Here is a 26,594-nt window from a genome sequence, read left to right on the forward strand (position 1 = left end):
GGGATTGAGGAACCACCCCAGGGAGAAAAGGTAGACAGAGGTTTTCCTCTTTGGTATTGCTGCTCCATGCTTTCTCCCCCACCACCCTGTTCGTGCACAGGACCCAGGTCTTCTGCTGGTGGACATACACAGCTACTGCATTCCAGTGGGCTCTTCCCAGGCCATCCCAGAACCCTCTCTTGCCAATCCTCAATGTGTTAACCATAGGCTCTTCCTTCTAGGGCTGACTGGGAGACAAATTTGTCTTTTGATAAGCCACTTTATGCCTAGTGATTCTGGAAATCATGGAATCATTGACTGACTGTCTTCCCAGGTTACCTGTTTACATGACCTTGAAGTTTCATTGCTCAAATCCTGCTTGATGGGTTTTCTGGAATTACAGTAGCCAAAGGGCAGCCTCCATCAAATGTTTTGATAATTCCATGTGTGTTTGCCTCTCTCACATCTGAGCTGGTTGACCCCACTTGGTTATGTAGTCTACTTTTTATACAGTGTAAGAACAATAAAGGACAAGAATAATAATAAGAAAGATGATACAGAATGAGACCTAGACTAGAATTAAAGCAAATCTATGACCTCGTCTTCCTCATCTGAGCTATGTGATCTTGGGGATCCTCTCTGAGTCTTTTTTTCCCTACCTGAAAAATAAAATTAACAGTTTCTCCCTGACCAATAGGATCACCTGAGGCTTCCCTGTAACCTCTAAGTAAGTTAGTAGAAATATAGGGGGGAAAAAATGGAAGAAAAGAACATGTTTGTTTGTAAACTGCAATGCCAGCCCTCCACAAATCTTAATGCAACCTTGACCCATGGTTGAAGGTGGTGAATAACCCCCAACCCCAACCCTCAGACCACCCTCTGTAAAGGATAATAGACTGAACTGTAGGTAACTGACTTTGATCATTATCAGTTCTTTTCATGTTTGTGTTATTTATTCCCCTGGCTATGCAATAGCAGGGGCATATTTTCTGGCTGTTTTTTAAGAGGAGAGAAAAAGAATTGAAAAGGAGAGAGAGATTTTATTTATTTGATTACATTAAAACAGAAACTGCTTTGACTAATATGATTAGCATTTATACTAATTATAGTTCTAAAAATTACAGTCCCAGTATATATCATACAAATCAAAATGTTATACAATAAAGAGTAACCCCATCTCTTTATGTTCTGGTGACATCTATTAAGTCCCCAGCTGCTCTGATCTTGAGGTAATAAGAGGTTTAAGGAGCTGAAGGCATTAGGTGAGAACCAGTAAGTGGGACAGAATAAGAAAGGAAGTAAGATTCATTTGTCTGGGATCTTGGGTTGTGGGGGAAGAAGTGTCTCCAGCTGATGAATTATAAGGGAGCCTGCATTTGAGATGGGGGCCTGTGGACCACATTCAGTAAACTCAGCACATTTTCTGCTCTCAGTTTTGCGTTTCATCTGAGAATTGTGCATAAATTTACTTCTGAGTGTTTTATAGTAACACTTGGACCTCTCCGTGGAATTACAGTTTCTATCATTCAAGGAAATCTGCTGTTCATTATTTAGATAAATTTAAGGCATTTACTCTTCTGAAATCGAGATGCAGAAAATCATTGCTTTTATCCTTACTGATATATTTTTAAAATTAGAGACAATCTAAGAGGAATTTATTAAAGATCAAATAAGCTAAGTATATGGAAAGCAACTGGGTGAGGCGAACATGATAACCATTACACTACGGAAATGCCATTATGGAAAGCAAGTGGATAGAAGGTTGTCCAGGAATGGTAAAAAGTGGCTAAACAGGGACTTCCCTGGTGGTCCAGTGACTAAGACTCTGTGCTCCCAAAACAAGGACAGGGAGATGGTCCTTTTCTCTTGTGGGTTTCTCATGAAATTTTTCCCCGAGAAAATGATATTTAAGCTGGGATAAAAAGATGAATAGGAGTTAGCCAGGTACAAATACGAGAAGATCGTTCCAGGTAGGTAGAGTGGTGAGTTCAGAGTACAGACAGGAAGCCTCTGTGGTTGAGACATGATGGTCAAGGCAGAGGATGAATATGATGGGGGGCGGGGGGAAGGGGTGCCAGGAGCCCAGCTGTGCACCATCCATGGTGGGTCACAGGTTCACATTCAGGATCTGGGGCTCCCTGCAAGAGGACTGCCCAGAAAGATTTAATCACAGGAATGGCAAGCTCTGCATTTCATTTTATGTGATCCCACTGGTTGATAGGTGGAGAAGAGATAGGGGCAGAAAACTGACACCCATGGGCTGAATCTGATAAGGTGATAGAGGTGGCTGGAGCAGAGACCTTGCTCCCCAGGAGACAGCCCATCGATTCCTGCTGCTTGCATAGGGAGGGCCCCCAGTGGATTGTTCCCTAGGCTGAAAGGCAATCTTGACTCAATAGTCTTTCTCTAATTAAAAAAAAATTTTTTAAATGAAAAGAACGTTTTTTAAGTGGCTAAACAGCCTCAGAAACACACAAGTCACTGTTGGTGATACTCTAAGTGCTAGCTTTTCAGGACTATGAGTTACCCACACATTTTTTTTTAAATCACTTTATTGAACTATGATTGACATGCAAAAATCTGTACTTATTTAATGTATGCAACTTGATGAGGGTGGAGATAAGTATACATCTGTGAGACTCACCACAATCCATGCTGTCACCCATCACCTCCAAAAGTTTCTTCCCACCCTCTTTATTTTAAAAATATTTCTGTGATGAAAATCACATGGTAAGATCTGCCTTCCTAGCAGATTTTTAAGTGTACAATACAACATTATTAACTGTGGGCACCATGCTGTACTGTCAGCCTCTAGGATTTGTTTATCATGCATAACTGAAATTGTATGACCTTTTTGAAGCCAATGAACACCTCTCTCCTGCTGCAGCAGACCAGGCTAAACTGTGCTGGCTTAATTGCAACAAGAAAACAAAAGAAATGGGTTTTCCCTTCACCTTGAATATTTATTCATGTAGGATGAAAAAAGCTAGCAAGATTGTTTTTCTTTTCTCTGGGGCCTTTTAGTAAATTACAGTATGAGAACAGCATGTGTTGTATGGACTATCAGCAATTAAAAGAATATATTTTCCATAAAATCCTTGAGCACTGTCGTCTACAAACCTTTGGAACAGGTGCAGCAGGAAGTAGGGGCATAAGTCAGGCCAGGGAGGGTCCCAAGGCAGCAAGGAGAAGGACAGGAAGAGAGAGGATGGAGTTCCTGGTCTGTGGTCCTGAATTGCTGCTGCTGCTAAGTCACTTCAGTTGTGTCTGACTCTGTGCGACCCCATAGACGGAAGCCCACGAGGCTCCCCTGTCCCTGGGATTCTCCAGGCAAGAACACTGAAGTGGGTTGCCATTTTCTTCTCCAATGCAGGAAAGTGAAAAGTGAAAGTGAAGTCGCTCAGTCGTATCCGACTCTTAACGACCCCATGGACTGCAGCCTACCAGGCTCCTCCGTCCATGGGATCCTCCAGGCAAGAGTACCAGAGTGGGGTGCCATTGCCTTCTCCAGTGGTCCTGAATTAGAGGCCTGTTAGAAGGAGCAAGGTTGCCGGGGAGCGACCTAGGCATTTACTACATGTGTGATGATTCGTGTGAATGAATGAATGACTATAATGAGAAACTTTGCCCATGTGCACAGCCTATAGACCAAATATTCTTAGTAAAATTTTGTAGCTGGTAAATCCAGAGGAATGCAGCTTTGAGGATGGGGAGTCTAGTGCAAGGGAGCAGCTCCAAGCCCTCATCCCCTTCACTGTGAGTCAGCAGAATCACCTTCTCAGAACAGGGATCAGAGACCATAGCCTGGAGGGAGGGCCAGGTTTGGCCCTTTGCTTCTTTTTAAAATAATGGTTTGTACATTTTTCAGTGGTTGACTTTTTGGTTAACTGGTTAACGGTATATCTTTATTATTATTATTATTTTAATTGGAGTATGGTTGCTTTATAATGCTGTGTTAGTTTCCTCTGTACAGCAAAGTAAATCAGCCTAACTTTAAATCATCATAAAAATATATATATTAATATATTCAGTATTGCCTCTTGGCCAGAAAGCTGAAAAATATTTATTATCTGGCCTTTAACAGAAAACAAAAAGATGACCAAACCTTCCTCAGACTATTCAAGGAAGTATGGTCAGTATGAATATTGATACTTGGACAGTAATATCGAGTAATCTTTATTATTCACAATCAAACTAAGACAATGAGGTTCATATTGGTTTTTACCTCTGTTTCTGATTTTCTTTCACTAATATAGGCAGTTCTAAATTGTTCATGTTTTTGTCTATGTAAGTTTACTCAGTAGGTATTTATTAAATATATCTGAGATAGGTAAGGGCTACTAAAGGCTGTGTGGTCAGTTCAGTTCAGTTTCTCAGTCATGTCCAACTCTTTGCAAACCCATGGACTGCAGCATGCCAGGCTTCCCTGTGCATCACCAACTCCCGGAGCTTGCTCAAATTCATGTCCATCAAGTCAGTGATGCCATCCAACCATCTCATCCTCTGTCATTATCCTCCTGCCTTCTATCTTACCCAGCATCAGGGTCTTTTCTAATGAGTCAGTTCTTTGCATCAGGTGGCCAAAGTATTGGAGTTTCAGCTTTATCATCAGTCCTTCCAATTAATATTCAGGGTTGATTTCCTTCAGTATTGACTGGTTTGATCTCCTTGCAGTCCAAGGGACTCTCAAGAGTCTTCTCCAACACCATAGTTCAAAAGCATCAGTTCTTTGGTGCTCAGCTTTCTTAACGGTCCAGCTCTCACATCCAAACATGACTACTGGAAAAACTATAACTTTGACTATACTGACCTTTGTTGGAAAAGTAATGTCTCTGCTTTTTAATGTGCTATTTAAGTTTGTCAGAGCTTTTCTTTCAAGGAGCAAGCACCTTTTAATTTCATGGCTGCAGTCATCATCTGCAGTGATTTTGGAGCCCCCCCAAAATAAAGTCTGTCACTGTTTCCATTGTTTCCCTATCTATTTGCAATGAAGTGTTGGGACTGGATGCCATGATCTTAGTTTTTTGAATGTTGAGTTTTAAGCCAGCTTTTTCACTCCTCTTTCACTTTCTCTGTGTGATACAGAGAGACAAATATGATTCATTTCTGCTTCCCTGGAGTCTGCAATATAATTAGAAATTCTCATAAATATGATATGTGATAGAAAGAATAGAGCCATAGGAGAAAAACCAATAACCTCAAATATGCAAGTCACACTATCTTTATGGCAGAAAGCAAAGAGAAACTAAAGAGCCTCTTTATGAAGATAAAAGAGAAGAGTGAAAAAGCTGGCTTAAAACTCAACATTCAGAAAACTAAGATCATGGCATCCAGTCCCATCACTTCATTGCAAATAAATGAGAAAACAACAGAAACAGTGACAGACTTCATTTTGGGGGGCTCCAAAATCACTGCAGATGATGACTGCAGCCATGAAATTAAAAGGCGCTTGCTCCTTGAAAGAAAAGCTCTGACAAACTTAAATAGCACATTAAAAAGCAGAGACATTACTTTGCCAATAAAGCTGTTTAGTCAAAGCTATGGTTTTTCCAGTAGTCATCTTGGATGTGAGAGTTGGACCATAAAGAAGGCTGAGCACCAAAGAACTGATGCTTTTGAACTGTGGTATTGGAGAAGACTCTTGAGAGTCTCTTGGACTGCAAGGAGACCAAACCAGTCAATACTGAAGGAAATCAACCATGCATATCCATTAGAAGGATTGATGCTGAAGCTGAAACTCCAATACTTTGGCCAACTGATATAAAGAGCTGACTCATTAGAAAACACTCTGATGCTGGGAAGGATAGAAGGCAGGAGGAGAATGACAGAGGACAAGATGGTTGGATGACCTCACTGACTCAATGGATATGAGTTTGAGCAAGCTCCAGGAGATGGTGAGGGACAGGGAATCCTGGCATGCTGCAGTCCATGGGGTAGCAAACTGTTGGACACGACTGGGTGACTAAGCAACAAAGAGGCAGAATAAAGAGCTATCACTTGTAAGAGCTGGAACTGTCACTGCTATTCAATGAGACTTTCTATCTCTGCACATTTTATAAAATGAGAACCTGATGAGAATTAATGTTAATTATTTAATTAAGATTTATAACTGGTTCTAAGATATTATTGGACATTCCAGCATATTGGAAATCAAGTGAACTGAGTCCCTTTTAATGTAATGATTACAGATCCTAGAGAAACCTCTGCCCTCTGTTTTGTTTGGTGTCTGTAGTAGGACTTGACCAGCAAAGAATTTACAAATGATTCAGCCTTGAAAACTTTCCAGATTACTTCCGACAGTGATATTCCAGACATTCAGATGTGCATGTTTGAAAATGTAGATATGGCTGAGTCACCTATTCCTTGGCCACCATTTGGGCACAGCGTGCCTTCAAGGCTGGCCCCCTCCTGCTAGTTTGCTGGGTCTGAGATAACAACCATTGTAACTAGTAACTCATGCAAGACATATATCCATGCAAAATAGGCAGACATGTTTCTTCATCTTTTTTCAGTTTCTTTTAGTTGAAGGGCACCTGTATAGTTTCTTCATCCTTGAAGCTCACTTGGATCATGCATGTGTTATATATGGAGAAAGTTCAGACTTCCCATTATGGCTTTGATCCTTTGAAGAAACTTCATCGGTGCTCTGCAAGTTATCTCCCATAGCATCTAAATCACCTTTGAATAAAACAAATTGTTTGTGAGGGTCCTTTATTAAAGGCTGACCTCCTGAGTGGTTTAAGGCTAACTAACTCTCTGTTCCAATGTTGATGTTTCTCTTATCATTGTGGGTTTTCTTTCTTGATGTACTTCATGAACTAAGCAGGGAAAGATCATCTTTCTGCTGATAACAAGATACACAGTTGATATCCTGACAAAAAAGAATTATAGCATTTTAATTAAAAAAAGCAAAACAGAACAAAACACTGTTCGGCCTTCATGTTGAGAAAACTGGACATTTATAACACAGAATGCTTTACCAGTATGGCTCCCTGCATTAGACTTTATACCACACTATCAACCATGAGCTTTGCTGAATTTTTAAGGCTTTCCCTGGACCTTTCGGACCTTTATGGAATTAATCCTTCAGATTTGTAACAGCAGTTTCCACAAGATGAATACTTTCATTTCTCATGAATCATAATAAAGCAGCCTGTGCTTTGTTGGCAGAGTGACCTCTGCAGTCTTTTATCTTCAAGAGAAAGATTAGACTGTCTCTCTATTTTATGGATAATGAGGTGGGTTGTTGGTCTCTTGGCACCTTCAGTAACTGCACTTCTTTGTGCTCTCATATAAGTCTGTGATTAAACTGATCACTGTGTGATTATAGCAAATCTCTCCATATAACACAAATTTCCCCTAAATTTGAGGGTGATTTTTTGTAAGTAGCAAAATTGACTTATAGACTTTTATAATATGAGAGCTGAAGACACCTAGAGGTTATCTGGTCCAAGTTCTTGTCTCATTGTTGAGGACCTTGATTCCCAAGGATGTAGCCCACACTCAGAGGGGCTTGTGAGGGAGAGTTAGGCAAAGTACTCAGGTCTTCTGACTCCTTGTCCTGAGGGCTTTGTTTTGCAACAGCGTGCCTTTTTTGCTTATAAACTATACAAATTGCTCTACTGATCTACTTAGAGTCATCCTGGACTCTTTTCTCTCTTTAACAATCCATATCTAATCCTTCAGCAACTCCAGTGATTCTACCTTTAAAAACAGGTCTTGAATCTGACCATTTCTTTCAAGTCACCCCATCTGATGCGGACTGCAGAACTAGCCTCCCAACTGGTTTCTCTTCTTCCAATGACCCCTATCCTCACCACAGCAACCAAGATGAGTCTTTTAAAAGATATCTCAGCCTCAGCACTACCGGTGTTTTGGACGGGATGCTTCTCTCTTGTGAAGGGTGGTTCTGTGCACTGTAGGCTGGGTAGCAGCCCTCCTGGTCTCTTCCCACTGCAGGCAAGCACCACCCTTCCCAGCTGTTACAACCAGAAGTGTCTCCAGTCTCCTGGCTGGGGGCACGGAGACGATGGGGTGGGAATATTCTGTATTCAAAACTATGTTTTATAATATAAAGTGGACCCTTTCACATTCTTGACCAAGACTCTCCATGAGGTTTCCACCTTAGTCAGTATTAAAGCAAAGTTCTTTTGCTTGTGAACCAGGTTTTACACATCTCCCTGGACTGCAAGGAGATCCAACCAGTCCACCCTAAAGGAGATCAGTCCTAGGTGTTCATTGGAAGGACTGATGTTGAAGCTGAAGCTCCAATACTTTGGCCACCTGATACGAAGAGCTGACTCATTGGGAAAGACCCTGATGCTGGGAAAGATTGAGGGCAGGAGGAGAAGGAGACGACAGAGGATGAGATGGTTGGATGGCATCACTGACTCAATGGACATGGGTTTGGGTGGACTCTGGGAGTTGGTGATGGACAGGGAGGCCTGGCATGCTGTGGTTCATGGGGTCGCAAAGAGTCGGACACGACTGAGCGACTGAACTGAACTGTGATCTCTTGGCTTTGTCTCCCTGCAGATTTCTTCCCCTAGATACCTAATCTTCATCTGCTATGGATTGAATACTGTGACCACCCCGCCCCAACACCCTGCCACTCCCTCCCACCCCCAATACATATGCTGAAGCCCTAACTCCCAGTGTATATTTAGAAGTGGAGCCCTTGGGAGGTAATTGGAATTAGATGAAGTCATGAAGATGGGGACATCATGATGGAATTAGAGTCCTTATATGAAGAGGAAGAGAGGCTAGGATATAATCTTTCTCTCTTTTATATTATTACAGACCTGTAGATAAAACAGCAGATTGCTATGAATCAAAAATGAATAATTTCTTAGAAGGAAATGTATATAAATTTCAATAGTGGCTATCACCAGGTAGACAGGGTTAGGAGCTCGTATTATGATATTTGGTTTTATAGTTACATGTTCTTATTTGTGTATAGTAAACACGGGCAACTTGATTAAGTTTCTGCGAGTTGATGGGTCTCTTAACAATGCATAGCATTCCAGCGCTTGTGCACTTTTCGCTGCCGTCTGGATGGAGAGGGATATTCCCATGCACTGCGTTCCCTTGCCTGCTGCCTTTTCTAAATACACTGAATAACCTTTCTCAGTGTTCCAGTTGACAGTTGCTCATTCTGAAAAAGCAACACATCCCCTTACCGATGAAAAACACAAGGGAGTAGAAAACCAGCTTCCGTTTTACGGAAATGAGAGAGGGATTAAGGTTCAAATCCACGGCAGATTAAACAGCACATCAAAGTTTCTCTTTTTAGTGCTCATTTTGCATGAGGCCGTGAGAATGATAACCTAGAAGTCAGACAGTGTTACCTGTTGAGCTGAAAAATAATCCCATTACAATTTTCCCAGTATCACACAGAAAAATCAGGCTGTGGTTTAGAGATTTAGCTCCTGAAGCAGCAAAGGGCTGAGAAAGCTCCTCCTTCACTCTCACTTGGCCCTTATCATTTTTCTTTACCGTTAGATTTAGCCAGAGGACACTCAGTCAGTTGCCCGGGGCACACACTCCTTGCCCTGTGGAAGCCCTCAGATCTCTTGGCAAAGCCTCCACCACTTTAGGGAAGATGCCATGTGCTCAGAATGTCTGATGGGGAGCCTCTGTGTGGGATCACTAAGAGATTTCTGCCAGCTTAGTTGCTTCTTGAACTTCACATTCTGTATTTATATATCTGAATTTTGCTCCCAGACTTGTAAAGGGAATAAGAAAAAAAAAAAAAGAAGAAGGATCACTGTGTTAAGAACAAATTGAGTTCAACAACCTTTCTACATGGATATTTGGTGATGTTGGACTAGGTCAGCAAGTGTCCTGACGCTAAAATCACTTTTTCTGATTCAATCACGGTACCTTTCTAAGAATTCACTCTTCTCTGCACCTATGTCAGAACAGAGAAGGGATAGTATGAATCCATATACTATTTCCCCACTTATGCTATGGCCTCAAGGAAGTTAATTTCATGGGGGATAAAATTAACAGGATGCCCATTTAAGTTTGAAATTTGAACAAACAACAAATAATGTTTTACTGTAAGTATGTCCTATGCAGAGTTAATTTAATTCAAGCATCTGTTGTCTGAAACATGTGTATGTGTGTGTGCATGCTCAGGCGTGTCCGACTCTTTGTGACCTCATGGACTGTAGCCCACCAGGCTCCTCTGTCCATGGGATTCTCCAGGCAAGAATACTGGAGTGGGTTGCCACTTCCTCCTTTAGGGGATCTTCCTGACCCAGAGATTGAACCTGCATCTCCTGAATCTCCTTGCATCGGCAGGTAAATTCTTTACCACTGAGCTACCGGGGAGCTCAGCTGGTAAAGAATCTGCCTACAATGCAGGAGCCCCAGGTTCAATTCCTGGGTCAGGAAGATTCCCTGGAGAAGGATAGGCTGCCACTGCTGTATTCCTGGGCTTCCCTGGTGGCTCAGATGATAAGGAATCTGCCCCCAGTGCGGGAGATCTCAGTTCGATCCCTAGGTTGGGAAGATTCCTAGAGGAGGGCATGGCAACCCACACCAGCATTCCTGCCTGGAGAATCTCCATGGACAGAGGAACAGGCAGGCTACAGTCCATGGGGTCACAAAAAGTCAAACATGATTGAGCAACTAAGCACACAGACATACCTGGGAAGCCTGAAACATGTATATAGTAAAATGTTGTTTACATGAAATTCAAGTGTAACTGATATCCTTAATTTTTATTTGCTAAATCTAGAGACTCTAATGGGTGAGAAACTTGAACTATCCTTTAAAATTTTTCATTTTCACCCATTGCTTCCTACATTTTAGTGATACTTAATAAATTCCCATAGTAAAATGCACTTGTGTTTCTTCCTATGAATCTTCTTGTGCCTTATTTAAATTCAGAAATTTTGTTTAGTCACTAAATCATGTCGAAATTTTGTGACCCCATGGACTGCAGCACACCAAGCTACCTTGCCCTTCACTGTCTCCTGGACTTTGCTCAAACTCATGTCCATTGAGTCAGTGTTGCCATCCAAACATCTCATCCTCTGTCGCCCTGCTTTCTTCTCTTCCTGCCCTCAATCTTTCCCAGCATCAGGTCTTTTTGAGTGAGTAGGCTCTTTGCTGGAAAAAGCAATGGCACCCCACTCCAGTACTTTTGCCTGGAAAATCCCATGGATGGAGGAGCCTGTACGCTGCAGTCCATGGGGTTGCTAAGAGTCGGACACGACTGAGCAACTTCACTTTCACTTTTCACTTTCATGCACTGGAGAAGGAAATGGCAACCCACTCCAGTGTTCTTGCCTGGAGAATCCCAGGGATGGGGGAGCCTGGTGGGCTGCTGTCTATGGGGTCGCACAGAGTCGGACACGACTCAAGCGACTTAGCAGCAGCAGCAGGCTCTTTGCATCAGGTGCCCAAAGTTTTGGAGCTTCAGCTTCAGCATCAGTCCTTCCAATGAATATTCAGGCATGATTTCCTTTAGGGTGGACTGGTTTGATCTCCTTATAGTCCAAGGGACTCTCAAGAGTCTTCTCCAACACCACAATTCAAAAGCATCAATTCTTTGGTGCTCAGCCTTCTGTATGATCCAACTCTCACATCTGTATAAATTCCATAAAACCTAATTCGTTTCTGATTTCCATTTGTTAGTAATACAAACTTGAAGTCAGTTGGCTTGAACCTAGTCTCTAGGAAGGGGTGGAATGCGCACAATCTTTTAAATATATGACCACATTTTCTGACAAGTATTTTGACCATGTATCTTATCAAAGTAGGAAAGAAACATTGATACTTCACAGAAACCCCAGTGGTCTTTGGTTTTGGTGCTTTGGTGACATATGCTTTCTCTCCCTGAGCTGGCTAATGTTTAACATTTTGCATTAATATGAAGCACATAAAGTATACCTCCAGGCTGCAGTGGAGAGAGTGCTAGTGTGGTTTTGACCTTCTAGAGACTAAGCTGGACTGAGGGGCTGGTCAATCAGGCAAGCGTTTAAGGTTCCACTATTTTAAAAGATTATAATTACACTGTGGAGGTAAAATGTAATGAAAGAATGTAATTTGATAAAGAGTACTCTATTTACTTAAACTTCTTTTGCAAGATGATTGTAGCTATTAGAGTGATTTAAAAAAGAAACCTTTTGACAGTTCTATGTGTGAACAACCAAGAATGGGGAACACATGTATACCTGTGGCGGATTCATTTTGATATTTGGCAAATCTAATACAGTTATGTAAAGTTTAAAAATAAAAAAAAAAGAATATTCTAAAAGAACATCCTAAATCTTCAGTTGATGGTGATATAATTTTTATTTTGCTGAATGGAGTATGGCCATTTGGGGTCCTGATAACAATAAAGGAAAGATGAGATGTTGTTACCTATAGCCCTCTTTCTTGACCTTTTCCTTACTGAATTCCAGCCTTTTAAAGGTAAACATGCAACAAATATTAATACGTGTTGAAATGGTATTCAATGATTTGCTTTCCTGGATTAGCCCTGTAACTTCATTTCTCTACTCATCATTGATGATATTGCAGAAATTCTCCAAATATGCAACATTATAACAAGATAGTCCAAAAAAAAATACAAAGGTCTCCAACTATAGTTCAGGCCAGGGGAAGTTTTGGAGAAGCAGTTCTCAAGCTTTAGTGAATGTGAGCATTTCCTGGAAGACTAATTAAAGCTCACACTGTGAGCCTCTGCCCTGCAGTTGCTGACCAACCAGGTGTGTCTAGAGTGTGGACTCAGATTGTGCTTTGTAACAAGTTCCCAGGTTGGGGAGCTTTTTCAGGTCTGGGGACCTTAGTTTAAGAACTACTGTGTCCAAATTTATATTCTGATATCCTAAACTAGTAATGTTCATATTAATTAGGGGGCCTGTTAATTCATGGTTTTGTTTTGTTTTTTAAATCCCCTCTTCCATCACACAGTCTCATAGGTATTATAAGCTTCCACTGTGGCTGATACCAGAGTGGCAATTGCATATGTAAGTGATGTTTGATCAGTTGAAAATGGATTATATTCCATCATCCATGCTGCTGCTGCGTCGCTTCAGTTGTGTCCAACTCTGTGCGACCCCATAGACGGCAGCCAACCAGACTTCCCCTCCCTGGGATTCTTCAGGCAAGAACACTGGAGTGGGTTGCCATTTCCTTCTCCAATGCATGAAAGTGAAAAGTGAAAGTGAAGTCGCTCAGTCGTGTCCGACTCTTAGCGACCCCATAAACTGCAGCCTACCAGCCTCCTCCGTCCATGGGATTTTCTAGGCAAAAGTACTGGAATGGGGTGCCATTGCCTTCTCCGCCATCATCCATAGAATAGTTTTAATTTCTTTCAATGGAGTTATCTATCTTAACACAAGGCAAACAGATGCAGTAGAATTTATTTCTAAGAAGAGATAATGATGTTAAGATTTGGGGGTTGATTACATGAATTCGGGGATCCACAGAACCTCCAGGCATTCCAATGTGAAAGTTTTCATCACTTGGAAGATAAAATTATGCATAGCAAGTTCTATGGGGATTTGTATGACATTTTCTAATCTTCGAATCTTTTTAGGAGCTTCTTTTTACTTCCATGCTATTTGTCATAAATTTAAGTTTTAGCTCTTATTGCTTTAACCAGAAGCTCTTACACATTGGACTTGGAAAGAAATTTCTGACTCCATAGGGAATTATTTTTCACACTTAACAATGTTTGATATTGTAGATGAAATGTCATACCTTAAAAATCCATTCTAAGTTAGTCTGCCTCTGTGACTGGTCTTTGAAATTAACAAGAAATTGATAAGGAGAGCAAGCACAGAGGGACTTAACCTTACAGAAACATTTTTACTACTACTTGCTTGATCATTTTGGTCAGTTTCTAAAACACATTAAGGATCTTTTCTATCTCTAGATACTCAATTAATATAAACTTGGAACATCCCTAGCAGTGTTATCTCTGATGTTTATTTATGTTTAACAAAGCTAAAGCAAACAGACATCAGTTTCTCCTTTGTGAAGCAATAGTCGCTTGGTCGTGTCCGATTCTTTGTGATCCCATGGACTGTGGCCCACCGGGCTCCTCTGTCCATGGAATTCTCCACGCAAGAATACTGGAATGGGTTGCCATTCCCTTCTCCAGGGGATCTTCCTGACCCAGAGATCGAACTCAGGTCTCCCACATTGCAGGCAGATTCTTTACCATCTGAACCAAAGGCAAAGAAACCCACTTCAGAGTGAACCTTCCTTTATGTCTTCATTAGGAAAACACTGAAGGTTTTGCTGTGTTGGTATCTGCTTATAAACAATTATCTTTCAGAAGAAGAAGAAAAAGAATAATATCCAACAGCAATATGACACTCTATTACTTTTCTCAGACTGACACAGATAAGAAACAGTACCAGTTAGTTAGATGCATATATGGCTCTTGGCCTAAATGCTAGGCAAGGGAGATTTAGGAATCTTCCCAAGATAGAATTTGGAGGGAAAGAGGGCTGGAGACTCATTTATTCTTATCACGAACTCTGGTATCAGACTCTGGAGTCCAAGTTTCTTAGTGGATGGACTTTTGGTATTCTCAAGTATATCTCTCCAAATATAATTGCCTTACATAATTTTACAGCAGGCCCAAAGGATTGCTTCTTTTATGAAGCAAGGCTGGAAAATGTTACTACTTGATAGTTCAGTAGAATGACCACTGGCATCTTAAAGAGAAAACCAAAACACAGCAAAGAAACTTCTCTAGTTGGCTTTCTTCTGGATGAAATTCTTACCATTGTTATTCTACTGTAAAAGCTTCTGTAAAATTGTAAAGTGTGTAGCTTTCATTTGATTCTTTAAAAGCATTTGCTTTCCAATTATCTCTTTCACCCATTTCCTAGGGGATCTCTGTGCTGTGCTTAGTTGCTCAGTCATGTTCCACTCTCTGTGACCCCATGAACCGTTGCCCGCCAGGTTCCTCTGTCCATGGGGATTCTCCAGGCAATACTGGAGTGGGTTGTCATGCCGTCCTCTGGGGGATCTTCCCAAACCAGAGACTGAACCAGGTCTCCCGCATCATGGGTGGATTCTTTACCATCTGAGCCACCAGGGAAGCCCAAGAATACTGGAGTGGGTAACTTGACCCTTTTCCAGGGGATCTTCCTGACCCAGGAATTGTACTGGGGTCTCCTGCATTGTAGACAGATTCTTCACTACCAGGGAAGCCTACCCTCACCAAACTCTGCCCAAATTCCTGCCACAGCTCTTTGCACTACAAGTTCCATATGTTATTTCACTTATTTGTTTCCCTCACTTTTAATATTTTTCTTTCTCTGCTCCTGCATTAAATCAATGTAGTTGATTTCACATTGATTTCTAGATAAAACAATCAGATAAAATTATTCCATAAGATATGAGAGTGTTTAACGTGAAAATGTTAATTGTTCAGTCATGTGTTTACTCTTAGCACCCCCGAAGACTATAGCCCACCAGGCTCCTCCATTCATGGCATTCTCCAGACAAGAACACTGGAGAGGGTAGCCATTCCTTTCTCCAGGGAATCTTCCCAACCCAGGGATTGAACCAGGGTCTCCTATATTACAGGCAAATTCTTTTTCATCTGAGCCACCAGGGAAGCCCATAGTGATGATAACTGGCAGGCAAATCCCCCCGAGAGGAACTAGTATCCTATGAGAAGAGGGAGGAGGGTAGCCTGGATTGAATTCAGTGTAATTATCAGTGAGCCATTGAGCCTGTGCAAGGAGATGGAGACAGCTTGAGCCTACCATGGGCTGAAACTTTGAAACCAGGATCATTGAAAACAAACATATTATTTCTCAACAGATTATATTTTCTTGGACCATGTCCATCTTTTCTAAAAATGAAGGAACCAATACAAGTTGCTTAAAGCAGTGGGGCACCTTTATCCCAGACTCGTATGTTCAAAATGCAATTGTCCTAAGGAACGCAAAAGCTCAAACTGCCAGCCAACTAAAGGGGTAATTGTACTGAAGAAAAAGTTAATCTTTATTTAACTTTCCTAAATTATGTACTCAAACACTGCAGACTGTCATAATCTCCTTGTTTCAAATGAAGTGGATTATTTATTTGTGATAATGGGCACATACGCTCATTACCATGCTGTCATAAACAGCTGTATTAAATTCATTATGTGTTCTGTGACATAAATAAGGTGTTCAGCATGAGGTTGTTGTTTAAAATATAGGCCCCAGGAAGAACAAAAAAGCAATAAATGCTTTTTAATATCGTTGCCTGGTCTTGAATTCTAAATTTATTTCTGCCTTATTAATGCTACTTGTATGGAAATTGCAGGTGTTACTCTAGTGAAATATCTTGACATTTAAGGACATAAGAACTTCTTTCTACTTTCTCATCCTTGGCGTATCTCTCTCTGGCTGTTCACTGTTGACACCTCAGTATGTTTAGAACAGCGTTCATTTGATGAATATCTTCGACCCATCCTACTTCTGAAAGTTTCCAAGCTGTATATTGACTTTGAAGATCATCTAATTCAACACCCTCATTTTTCAGAAGGAACTGAGCTTCTGAAGACCTAAAAGGCTTGTTTGAGTTACACATCTTTAAATACTAAAGCCAGGACCAAGGATTAAGTGTCCGGGCTCCTCTTGCAGTATACCAATGCTTTCCACTAGAGGAATGGGGGTAACATTAAAACAGCCTGAGGGCAGGATGCTTGTTTTGGACAGTGAGGGGACCAGGCTGTACCTTTTGGGATATTTTTGCCATTATAATTTGTGGTTGACACAATGCTCACTATTATCTTACAATTTATATTAACGTGAGCAAACTTGTAGCTGCTTTCTTTGGGCTCCTGACCTAGTTGGATGAAATGAGTGTGTGACAATGAATGATGGGCAAATTTTGACAGAATAAGTAAAGTAACAGACTTATTTTGACTGTGAGGTTCAGGAAAAATAGGTTTGTGGGAGCATGGCAGAAAATACCATGGAGAAACAGAAGTTGTTCAGCTTTATCTTCACTGGTAAATGAAGTATTCAAAGCTGAGAATATGTCTGCTCATTGGTGCTAGTATGGGTCCGTCCTTTATCAGAATATTGATTATAAGCAATTTAGATGCCTGCTTTTTAAATGATGAAAAACTGAAACATTTTCACAAAGTACAACAAAAATAGTTCTCATCACAGAAAAATTAAGGAAGCTAATGATTATTGTCCTGGGGAGATTGAAGCTAAAACAGAACTTAGAGGAGGTGATGTTTTTAAAGAAATTAAATGCTGCCTCAAAAGAACAAGGAGCTCTTACAAAGATGTGTTCTCTCTGCATTGTTACACAATGTGATTCAAGAGCAAAATGAGATTAAATGGAAGCAAGAAAATTTAGTTAAGACTCTAAGGATGATTCAATATTAAAACAAGATACCTAGGGATATTGTAGATTCCGTCCCAGAGATCATTTAAAATGAAATAGAACGTAATTGAACTTGAGTGATTTAGGAATACACCTTTCGGAGCAAAGGGTGAGCCCCAATGACCTCCTAAGACCTCGTCCAAGTCTTTGATTCAACAACCAAATATTCTGGCAAGTGCTGTTTTCCAGCCCTGGAAGGAATGCACTTTAACTATACTTGTTCTAGCACCTCCAGATTCTTAAACAGTCTTCTCTTCTGTCATCTGACTTCTTATATTCATGTATGTTTATGAAAAAAAATTTAAACTATAATATTCACCTAGTCTTCCCGGCTCAGGAGCAACATTTGGATGGAAGTTAAGATACATCAGGGATTTGTGACTTTAGGTGGTAGCTTTATTGTGTCTTACTTCTGCAAACGGGACTTCTTACCAGTTTAAAACTCACCTAAGCTTTGTTCTAAATAATTTTTCCCATCCTGTTTGGGGTTGATTTTTCTGTTGTAGTTATTAATGGAATACCATGTCTGAATGGATTTTTTGGGACAATTTAATCGATAGTATAATCAGAATGCAGAGATAGAAATATCCTCAAATCTTAGCTGCCCCACCACTAACCATTACTGCTTTAAGATACCTAGTTTGATTTGGAAAATTTATCAATCTCTTCTAAATTTTCAAGTATGGATTGATACGTGATGATAGCCTTGCCTAGATTTCTATAAATTCTTAATTTTTCTTATTATTACTTTTGGGACCAATAGTTTCTTTAGTTCTGGTTATCTCAGTTGGACACTTTTTCCCTTCTTTAATACAACATCCTTGCTTTTATTTACTTTTTTAAGTCTTTATTGAATTTGTTACAATATTGCTTTTGTTTTATGTTTCGTTTTTTTTGGCCGCAAGGCATGTGGGATCTTAGTTGCCTGAGCAGAGAGTGAACTTGCACCCCCTGCATTGGAAGGTGAAGGTTTAGTCACTGGATCAAGAAGGAAGTCCCCCTTTGTTTTTAAGTTTCACTTTTTCTTGCACGTTTTTCAAAGAACCAGATTGTTTGGAAAAAGTTTTGTGAAGGCCAGGGCTTGCCTCGTGAGATCTTTTAGAAGAAGTGAACGTATTTCTCTGTGCTTTCACGTTCCAGCTTTCCAGATCAAGTCTTTCACATCCCTGCGCTTCCTGTCGGAGCCCTCGGATGCCGTCACTATGCGCGGAGGGAACGTCCTCCTGAACTGCTCCGCGGAGTCTGACCGGGGAGTCCCCGTCATCAAGTGGAAGAAAGACGGCATCCACCTCGCCTTGGGAATGGACGAAAGGAAGCAGCAACTTCCAAATGGGTCTCTGTTGATACAAAACATACTTCACTCCAGGCACCATAAGCCGGACGAGGGACTTTACCAATGCGAGGCGTCTTTAGGGGACGCTGGGTCAATTGTTAGTCGGACAGCAAGAGTTGCAGTAGCAGGTGAGTGGATATTTCCTTTTTTTCCTCTTCCTTTTCCATCTCTTCTTTTTACTCCCGTTTTTTGAGATTGAAAAGAAATGACTAATCTTTGCGGAAACAATGTATATTTTTAAGAAAAAGAAAAGTAATGTAAAAACATGTATGCTTATTTTCTCATAGTCCTGGTTGACTTTTTCTCTGAATTAACTTGGAAAATAGTAGAAGAATCTCAATAGTAGAAGAATCTCAGGTTAATCTCATTAACCTAACATAAGATTTTCCAAAATTTCATTCACGTTGATCCAATACTTAGGTTGAAGGGAGGTGTTTTCATTAATAGAAAAATAATTTCCTAATTAATTCCATTTACAACATCACTAATGATGAAAATGACATATGATGAAATGATGAAAATGACTAATGATGAAAACGACTCATGTCCATCGAGTCAGTGATGCCATCCAACTACCTAACCTCAACCAGATGAGGTGGTTGGGTGGCATCACCAACTCGGTGGACATGAGTTTGAGCAAACTCCAGGAGTTGGTGATGGACAGGGAAGCCTGGCGTGCTGCAGTCCATAGGGTCGCAAAGAGTTGGACACCACTGAGCAACTGAACTGAACTGAATGATGAAAAATTGGAGTTTGTGCATGTGTGTTCTTGTTTTTATTTGTTTGTTTTAGCTTTAAAGCAGTGGATTTTATTTTAATTATGTTGGCTACAATAAAGTAAAAATTTGATTAGTGACTCTAAATATCTTTACACTTGATAATGTATTGACTCAATAACTGAATAATAAGATGAAACGTTTTTCTTTTATATATATTTTGAAAGGTTGTATACTTTGAAAGAAACAGTACTGAATGTTCTGTAATCCATTTGCCCTACTTATTTTAATTATTATTTTTAAACTTTTTATTTTGTATTGGGGTATAGCTGATTAACAATGTTGTGATAGTTTTGGGTGAACAGTGAAAGGGATGAAAATAACCATCCCAACTCCCTAACTATTTCTCCCCCCTTTTTCTCCCCAGCAACCATAAATTTATTCTTTAAGTCTGTGAGTCTGTTTCTATTGTGTAAGTAATTTCATTCGTATCATTTCTTTTTATATTCCACATATAAGGGGTGTCATATGATATTTTCCCTTCTCTGTATGACTTACCTCACTCAATGTGACATCTCTGAGTCCATCCATGTTGCTGCAAATGGCATTATTTCATTCCTTTTAATGGCTGAGTGATATTCCTTTGTATATATGTACCACATCTTCTTTATCCATTCCTCTGTCGATGGACCCCCATTTATTTTTATTAGAGGACAGCTCATAATTATTTCTTTTAAGAGTTCTGTGGGGAGAGGAGTTAAATTTTTACTCATTTCAATAATGATTCTGCTAAAAGCTGGGCTTTGGTTTTGTTTTGATTCTGTTTGTTTTTGTTTTTAATTTTGATATTAGACACAAAACAAGGCAAATGTCTCCAACCTGAAATAAATTTAGACCTTCAAGTAGGTTAACAGGTTTGAAGGGCTCCCTTAGTCGGCTCCTTTCTAACTTAACCGTCAGTTCTAGTCACTGAAGTGAATAGGCCATAATGTAGTCCTTTATACTGGTTTCCTTTCCCAGGCTGCAGGTTTTTCTATATCCAGGAAAACTAGTGAGGATTCATTTTCAGCAATAAGATATGCTCGGACCGTCAGGCAGGGCCACCACTTCCCCGTGTACTCTTCTAGTGAAGATGCAAGAGAGTGAAAAATCTGAAAAAAAAAAAAAAAAAAAAAGGGATTTTTGTCAGAGGATGATAAAAAAAATCAGATCTCATAGATAAACAATGAGTATGTAAATTCAGCTTCCTGCCACTCTTTTCTGACTTCTTTTCCCCACTAAGGACTCTCTTTCATATTTAGTTAGAGCAGACTCTCCTAGGGCAAAGATGTCCCAGTAAGCAGGGTCTTCCCCTGGGGATACAGTGGTCAGCCATCCTGGTTTAACCTGGACTGACCTTCTTTTAGCACTTGAACGTACTGTATCCTGAGAACTCCTTCAGTCCCAGGTAAAGCTACAATAGTTGGTCACCTACCTAAAGCAGGTATCCCCCACCTGCTTTAGCAATGCTAGACTGAAGCATGGATACAGAATCTCTCCTTTAACTCAAGAGCCATGGGAGGTGGCATCTTAATCATGGAAACTGAGGCTGTCGGCCACCTGGGATCTCTGAGGGATGAGTGCTGAAATTTGACAGAGCATAGCATGTAGAGAGAACTGAAAGTCCAAGTTAATGATGATTGATTAAAAAGAAAAGTGAGGGACTTCTCTGGTGGTCCAGGGGTTAAGTCTCCACGCTGCCAATGTAAGGATGCAGGGTTCAGTTCTTCGTCGGGGAACTTAAGATCCCACCTACCATGCAGTATAGCCTAAATATTTTAAAAAGTAATAATACAAGTAAAAAGAAAAGTGGAGCAACTGCTGAAGGTTAAGTTAAAAATTGCTTTCCTAGAGTGCTCCAAATGAAGCAGAAAGGGTACAGTTTGATTTTCCCACATTTAAGAATTTTCAGACACTGAGATTCCACCTGTCAGTTGTCCACAATACAAGGTGAAAGTGAAAGTTGCTCAGTCATGTCCGACTCTCTGTGATCCCATGGACTATACAGTCCATGGAATTCTCCAGGCCAGAATACTGGAGTGGGTAACCTTTCCCTTCTCTAGGTGATCTTCCCAACCCAGGGATCAAGCCCAGGTCTCCTGGCTTTACAGGCAGATTCTTTACCAGCTGAGCCACAAGGGAAGCCCACAATATAAGGTAGCTCTGCTGATTTGAATGAATCAGGCTGGTATTTTGATGCCTCTTCTGAAAGGCACGCACATAATGAAATATCCTGAAAATTTGTGGTTCCTGCTTCCTTTGATCTAGATCCAGTTTTGCATGTTCTGTTTCAATGGCAAGATGAAGAATAACCCCTTCCCTGTGAGATATTAAAATAAAGTGACTTCGACTTTTGACTTTCATATTCTGTACAAGGATAGGCTGGCAGATTCAGTCACTGAGTTACAGTCTCATATTAGATTGTATCATTTCAAGGCAATAAGGCTGTTCACAGCATTTTAAACACTTACCTTGCTGTTTGGCAACGCAGCATACATCAATGTTATGTCTGCTGAGGTTAAGATTGCCGAACCACTGGAATGCACAAGGGGAATATATCTTCCCCATAATAAAGACCATGGGCCTGATTTAATCTCATTTTAAAGCATTAGCAGTCAATAAACCAGTCACTCCTAAAAGGTAACAGGTAGCTTTGCTTTAAATGAGAAAAAAAATCTGTTCTCTACCCTCAGGTGCTGTGTAGAGCCCATTTAATAGAATGCTTCTCTTCCATTTTTGCTTTCTTGAAGTCTTTTGATAAAAAGAAATGTGGCAAATGAAATCTGCGTTTAATCAATCAGCTCATTTTATGCAATGATCTTGCCATGCACCATTCATTCTGTTTTTTAGTAACTTCTCAAGTGCTCTTTAAGCCCCTGAATGCGCACTTAGCTGGAGAGAAAGGGAGAGTAAGAAAGAGAAGTGAAATGCTACCAGCCCATTCAGATCCTGTTAAACATATCAGTGTAAGGGGCTACTGACTGTCAGTATTTCTGGGAATTGTGAGTTCTATCAATAAGGAACGCCTGGGATATTAAATCTGTGTTTGAAAGCAACTTGGCCAGTGCTGGCTGAAACTTGAGACTTGTATTTGTATCCAATTAGTTCTAATCTCAGAGAAGGCAGTGGCACCCCACTCCAGTACTCTTGCCTGGAAAATCCCATGGACGGAGGAGCCTGGTAGGCTGCAGTCCATGGGGTCGCGAAGAGTCAGACACTACTGAGCGACTTCACTTTCCCTTTTCACTTTCATGCATTGGAGAAGGAAATGGCAACCCACCTCAGTGTTCTTGCCTGGAGAATCCCAGCAACGGCGGAGCGTGGTGGGCTGCCGTCTATGGGGTCGCACAGAGTCGGACACAACTGAAGCAACTTAGCAGCAGCAGCTCTAATCTAAAATGGTACAGTATTTCTCTGCCTTGTATAGAACCTTCAGATTGAGAGCACTTGGAGAGTGAAGCAGAGTCAGACTTTGTTTATATAACTTCTCCTCCTATTCTTTTCATTCAGTACCTAGAAAATCATTGGACTTGTTTAGTAGTTTTTCAGTAGCTATTTGTTTTACCAATGAAGATGTGGGGCTTTCTACCATCTGTGGAGAATTTTTGGCCAATGCCATCTTCTTCCTTTTCTTCTTCCACTTCTTTGTTATTGAACCTGATCTGGTTAGTTAGACTTGCCTGTTTGTTGTCCCTGCTCTTGATGGGAAGAGTTTGATTGATTGTTTGATATCAGGTTGATTGATATCTCAATAGTCTACAAGTTAATTAAGTATTAGAAGATGGACTCTACTGGAATATTCATAGGCTACTTGAGAAAATAGAAGGTGTGTGCCAGCTTCCTTGTTTCTTCCTATAACTTTCAGGAGGAGCTTGCATCTGGGCAGGCGTGTCTTTCCTGTATCATCAGTTGTCAGCTATCTGAGCCTGTGGATTCTCCTCTGTAAATCAGACATAATAGTAATCTGTCTCCTAAGGCTGTGATGCTTTCAAAGACTATCTCAGATGTAAAGCCATGGTGCAGAGTAGATTCCTGTTCAATAGCAGCAATGGTATATGTAGACTTAATAATGGTTATTATTGTGTTATTGCAATTATTACTACTAGGAAATGATAGCTTTCAGTAGTCCCATGTGATGGTGCAAAACATATTTGGGGGAGGAGGGAAGAGAGTAATACAGGCTGCAAAACCTAAGCCATAAATAATGTCATCTTGGATCAGATATCTGTCTTTGCAGTCCATAAGGACCAACTGGCAAGACTGAATTGAGCTTCCAAAGGGTTGAATCTATGCTGTTTATTGGCCCACAGTGCCAAAATCAGTTTGACTACAAAATCATTTTTCAAAAGTTCATGTACCATTACGTCAGTGGAGCCAATGTGATTTGTGTTGAGTCTAGATCAAGCAATATCTGCTGTCATTTTTGAGGGAAAAAAAAATGCGGGGCAATCTTCTCAACCAAGCCTCCTTATTACCCTTCCAACTGAAAAAGGTTCACCTAAGCTGGGTCTACAGGAGTTGGTCTAGATTGAGAGTTATCATAATCTCACCTTCAAGAAAAAGAAAGAATAAATAATATGTAGGAAAACCAGATCACAATGGAGCTCCTTCGGATAACCATGAAAGTACCATCTTACTGGTTTTTCCTAATTACACCACCACCACACAGCCACCACCCAAATCACCCACCTACTCACATGACCACTTGCCCACCCACTTCTCCTGCAGGGCTCTGAGAAGCTCAGTTCAGTTCAGTTCAGTCGCTCAGTCGTGTCCGACTCTTTGTGATCCCAAGGACTGCAGCGCGCCAGGCTTCCCTGTCCATCACCAACTCCCAGAGCCTGATCAAACTCATGTCCACTGAGTCAGTGATGCCATCCAACCATCTCATCCTCTGTCGTCCCCTTCTCCTCCTGCCTTCAATCTTTTCCAGCATCAGGGGCTTTTCCAATGAGTCAGAACTTCAGTGCTTCCTCTGCTTGTATTCACACTCTTGGGCATGAATGGGGACCCTCTCTCCTCCCCAATGTGAGGAAACACTGACCGCAGGATATATTATAGGCCACTTGTGCCCAGGTAGATTCCTTTTTTGTTAATTTTTAAGCACTTACAGCTTGAATATTGAAACCATTGACTTGCTTTTTTAAATAATACTTTGCTCTTTGCACAATGCATTTATATGCATTACCTCATGATGCTCAAAAAAGTTCTGAAATATAGATACCCAAAATGACAGAGAACAAACTGAAGAGAGGTAATGACTGTCTACAGGCAGAGACTAGAATTCAGATTATCTAACTGGCACACACTTATTCTCTTATCGTTTGCTTCTCACTGTAAGGACTGGGCTTCCCTTGTGGCTCAGCTGGTAAAGAATCCTCCTGCAGTGTGAGAGACCTGGGTTCAGTCCCTGGGTTGGGAGGGTCCCCTGGAGAAGGGAATGGCTACCCACTCCAGTATTCTGGGCTGGAGAATTCCATGAACTGTATAGTAAGAAGTAGGGTTAAGGATACTGTGAATAGTTTCCCACTTATTCAGTCACTTATTTTTTTAATTAATGAAACTCTCAAAAATATAAACTAAGGGGAAAATAATAGTAGATTTCATTTATCCAATTATTCCCTTGAAAATGTCAATTCTTTATGGATGTAGGGGTTCAGAACAGCTCTCCCCAAGATGTGTTACTTTTGGCATATGGATTATTTTGAGCTAAAAGCAGATAGTGAAGGACAGGAAAGCCTGGTGTGCTGCAGTCCATGGGGTGGAAAAGAGTCGGACACAGCTTATCGATTGAAGGACCACAAAAGAAAGCAGTGGAGATCTGGTGGGCTCAAGAGAAAGTACTCTCTGTCTGTTAACAGATGAAGTATTTAAATTGGGGAATTTTTTTTCCCCAGAAAAAGAGTTATTACCAGAGATAAATTTTATCTAAGTGGCCCCATCTACATGGCAGGATAGATACCTTATTACCAAATGTCTGCTCTTCATATTCCTATGACTGACCCTCTTGTCCTTGGAAGCGGTGTTTCCTGTCTCATTCCTTAGCTCAGGATAAAATACATACCACATTTTGCTTTTCTATCTTTGAACTTCATATATATGTGGGCTCTCTTACATTCTCATGTATCTGGGATTTTCATATGTTCAAAATTAATTATTATGTTCCCCTATTAATCGGTCTTAGGTCAGTTTAATTCTTAGACCATTTAGAAGAACCTAGAAGGGTAAAGGAAAGATTTTTTTCTCTCTCTCCAGCATGGGAAAACACTGTGATTTGGATGTTTTCTTCTAAGATAAGAAGATTTCACGATCATTACTATACATTAAATAATAACACAAGATAAATCTTACCTGAAATGGAGAGAATATGTGATTTTTAAAATAAGCTTATAAATAATCTTTGTAAGGGCAAAATTTTGGTTATCTTTTATCTTGTTAAGTGGTTTTATAATTCAGGCCAAATTTGCATTTTTTTTTTTCTATGTCTTGAAAATCAAGACAATAAAAGGCCAACTAAATTGCATTTACTTGAGTTGTTATTTCATTCAGGAGCTTTTTTTTTTTTTTACTTCCTTATTACAATAGATGTTTCAAGATGCAAATTGTAGCACTCTGCTTTTAAATAACACAGGCATTATAATTAAAATTCCCCTGAGTTTAAAAAAAAATAATTACTTACTTGAGGAGTTGTTTCAGTGAATTCTCTTCCAGAATGCCTCCCATTTAAATGAGTTATGAAATAATTAGTGAAAGCATATTATGGTAAGAGGAGCTAAAATTGCCTCACCAGAATGGAGCATTTTGTGAAATGATAACCTGACCTTTACGTTTTTACTTAAAAGAAAACAGGAAAGGGAGCTTGTCTTAAGCGAAGAGAGAATAAACTACATTGCCTCGGGCCAGTCAAATGTTATAGAAAGGAAACAGCAAGGGAAAAAAATGCTCATATTCCTTTTCTCTACAGAAACAAATATAGGGATCTTGCCTAGGTCAAGTTCACTCAGTGAAGCAAGTTGGAAAATGTATCCCAGTGCCCTTGAATGCTCTCAAAATTCTATTTTGGGGAAGGTTCAGATATAGAGTAAAGTTTTAGATTTTATACTGATAGGAATATTATTTATTTTCAAATGGTAAGCAGGAAAATTCATTGTTCTAAC

The 26,594-nt window shown here is 40.3% G+C and overlaps 1 protein-coding gene and 1 long non-coding RNA gene across 15 annotated transcripts in view; one reads left to right on the plus strand and one right to left on the minus strand.

Annotated features, from left to right (window-relative positions):
* The window catches only part of DCC (DCC netrin 1 receptor), a 1,416,568-nt gene that overhangs the window by 562,658 nt on the left and 827,316 nt on the right, over window positions 1-26,594 (plus strand). For all 10 annotated transcript variants that reach the window (XM_055559274.1, XM_055559275.1, XM_055559276.1 and 7 more), the window contains exon 3: window positions 18,490-18,810. In XM_055559274.1, the coding sequence (XP_055415249.1) occupies window positions 18,490-18,810 (321 nt within the window). The remainder of the gene's footprint in view (window positions 1-18,489; window positions 18,811-26,594) is intronic.
* Window positions 13,406-22,338, minus strand: LOC129636000 (uncharacterized). Of its 5 annotated transcripts, XR_008706582.1 has the most exons (4): window positions 21,909-22,333; window positions 20,278-20,549; window positions 19,957-20,140; window positions 18,549-18,686 (listed from the first exon to the last, which is right to left on the minus strand). It is a non-coding gene; the product is annotated as an uncharacterized LOC129636000 (long non-coding RNA). The 5 variants fall into 5 exon arrangements; XR_008706584.1 differs by lacking the exon at window positions 18,549-18,686 and adding an exon at window positions 13,406-14,164 and having other exon boundaries at window positions 19,957-20,549; window positions 21,909-22,338; XR_008706581.1 differs by having other exon boundaries at window positions 19,957-20,549; window positions 21,909-22,337.

This window comes from Bubalus kerabau, chromosome 21 (assembly GCF_029407905.1).
Source record: "Bubalus kerabau isolate K-KA32 ecotype Philippines breed swamp buffalo chromosome 21, PCC_UOA_SB_1v2, whole genome shotgun sequence".
NCBI classification, from domain to species: Eukaryota; Metazoa; Chordata; class Mammalia; order Artiodactyla; family Bovidae; genus Bubalus; species Bubalus kerabau.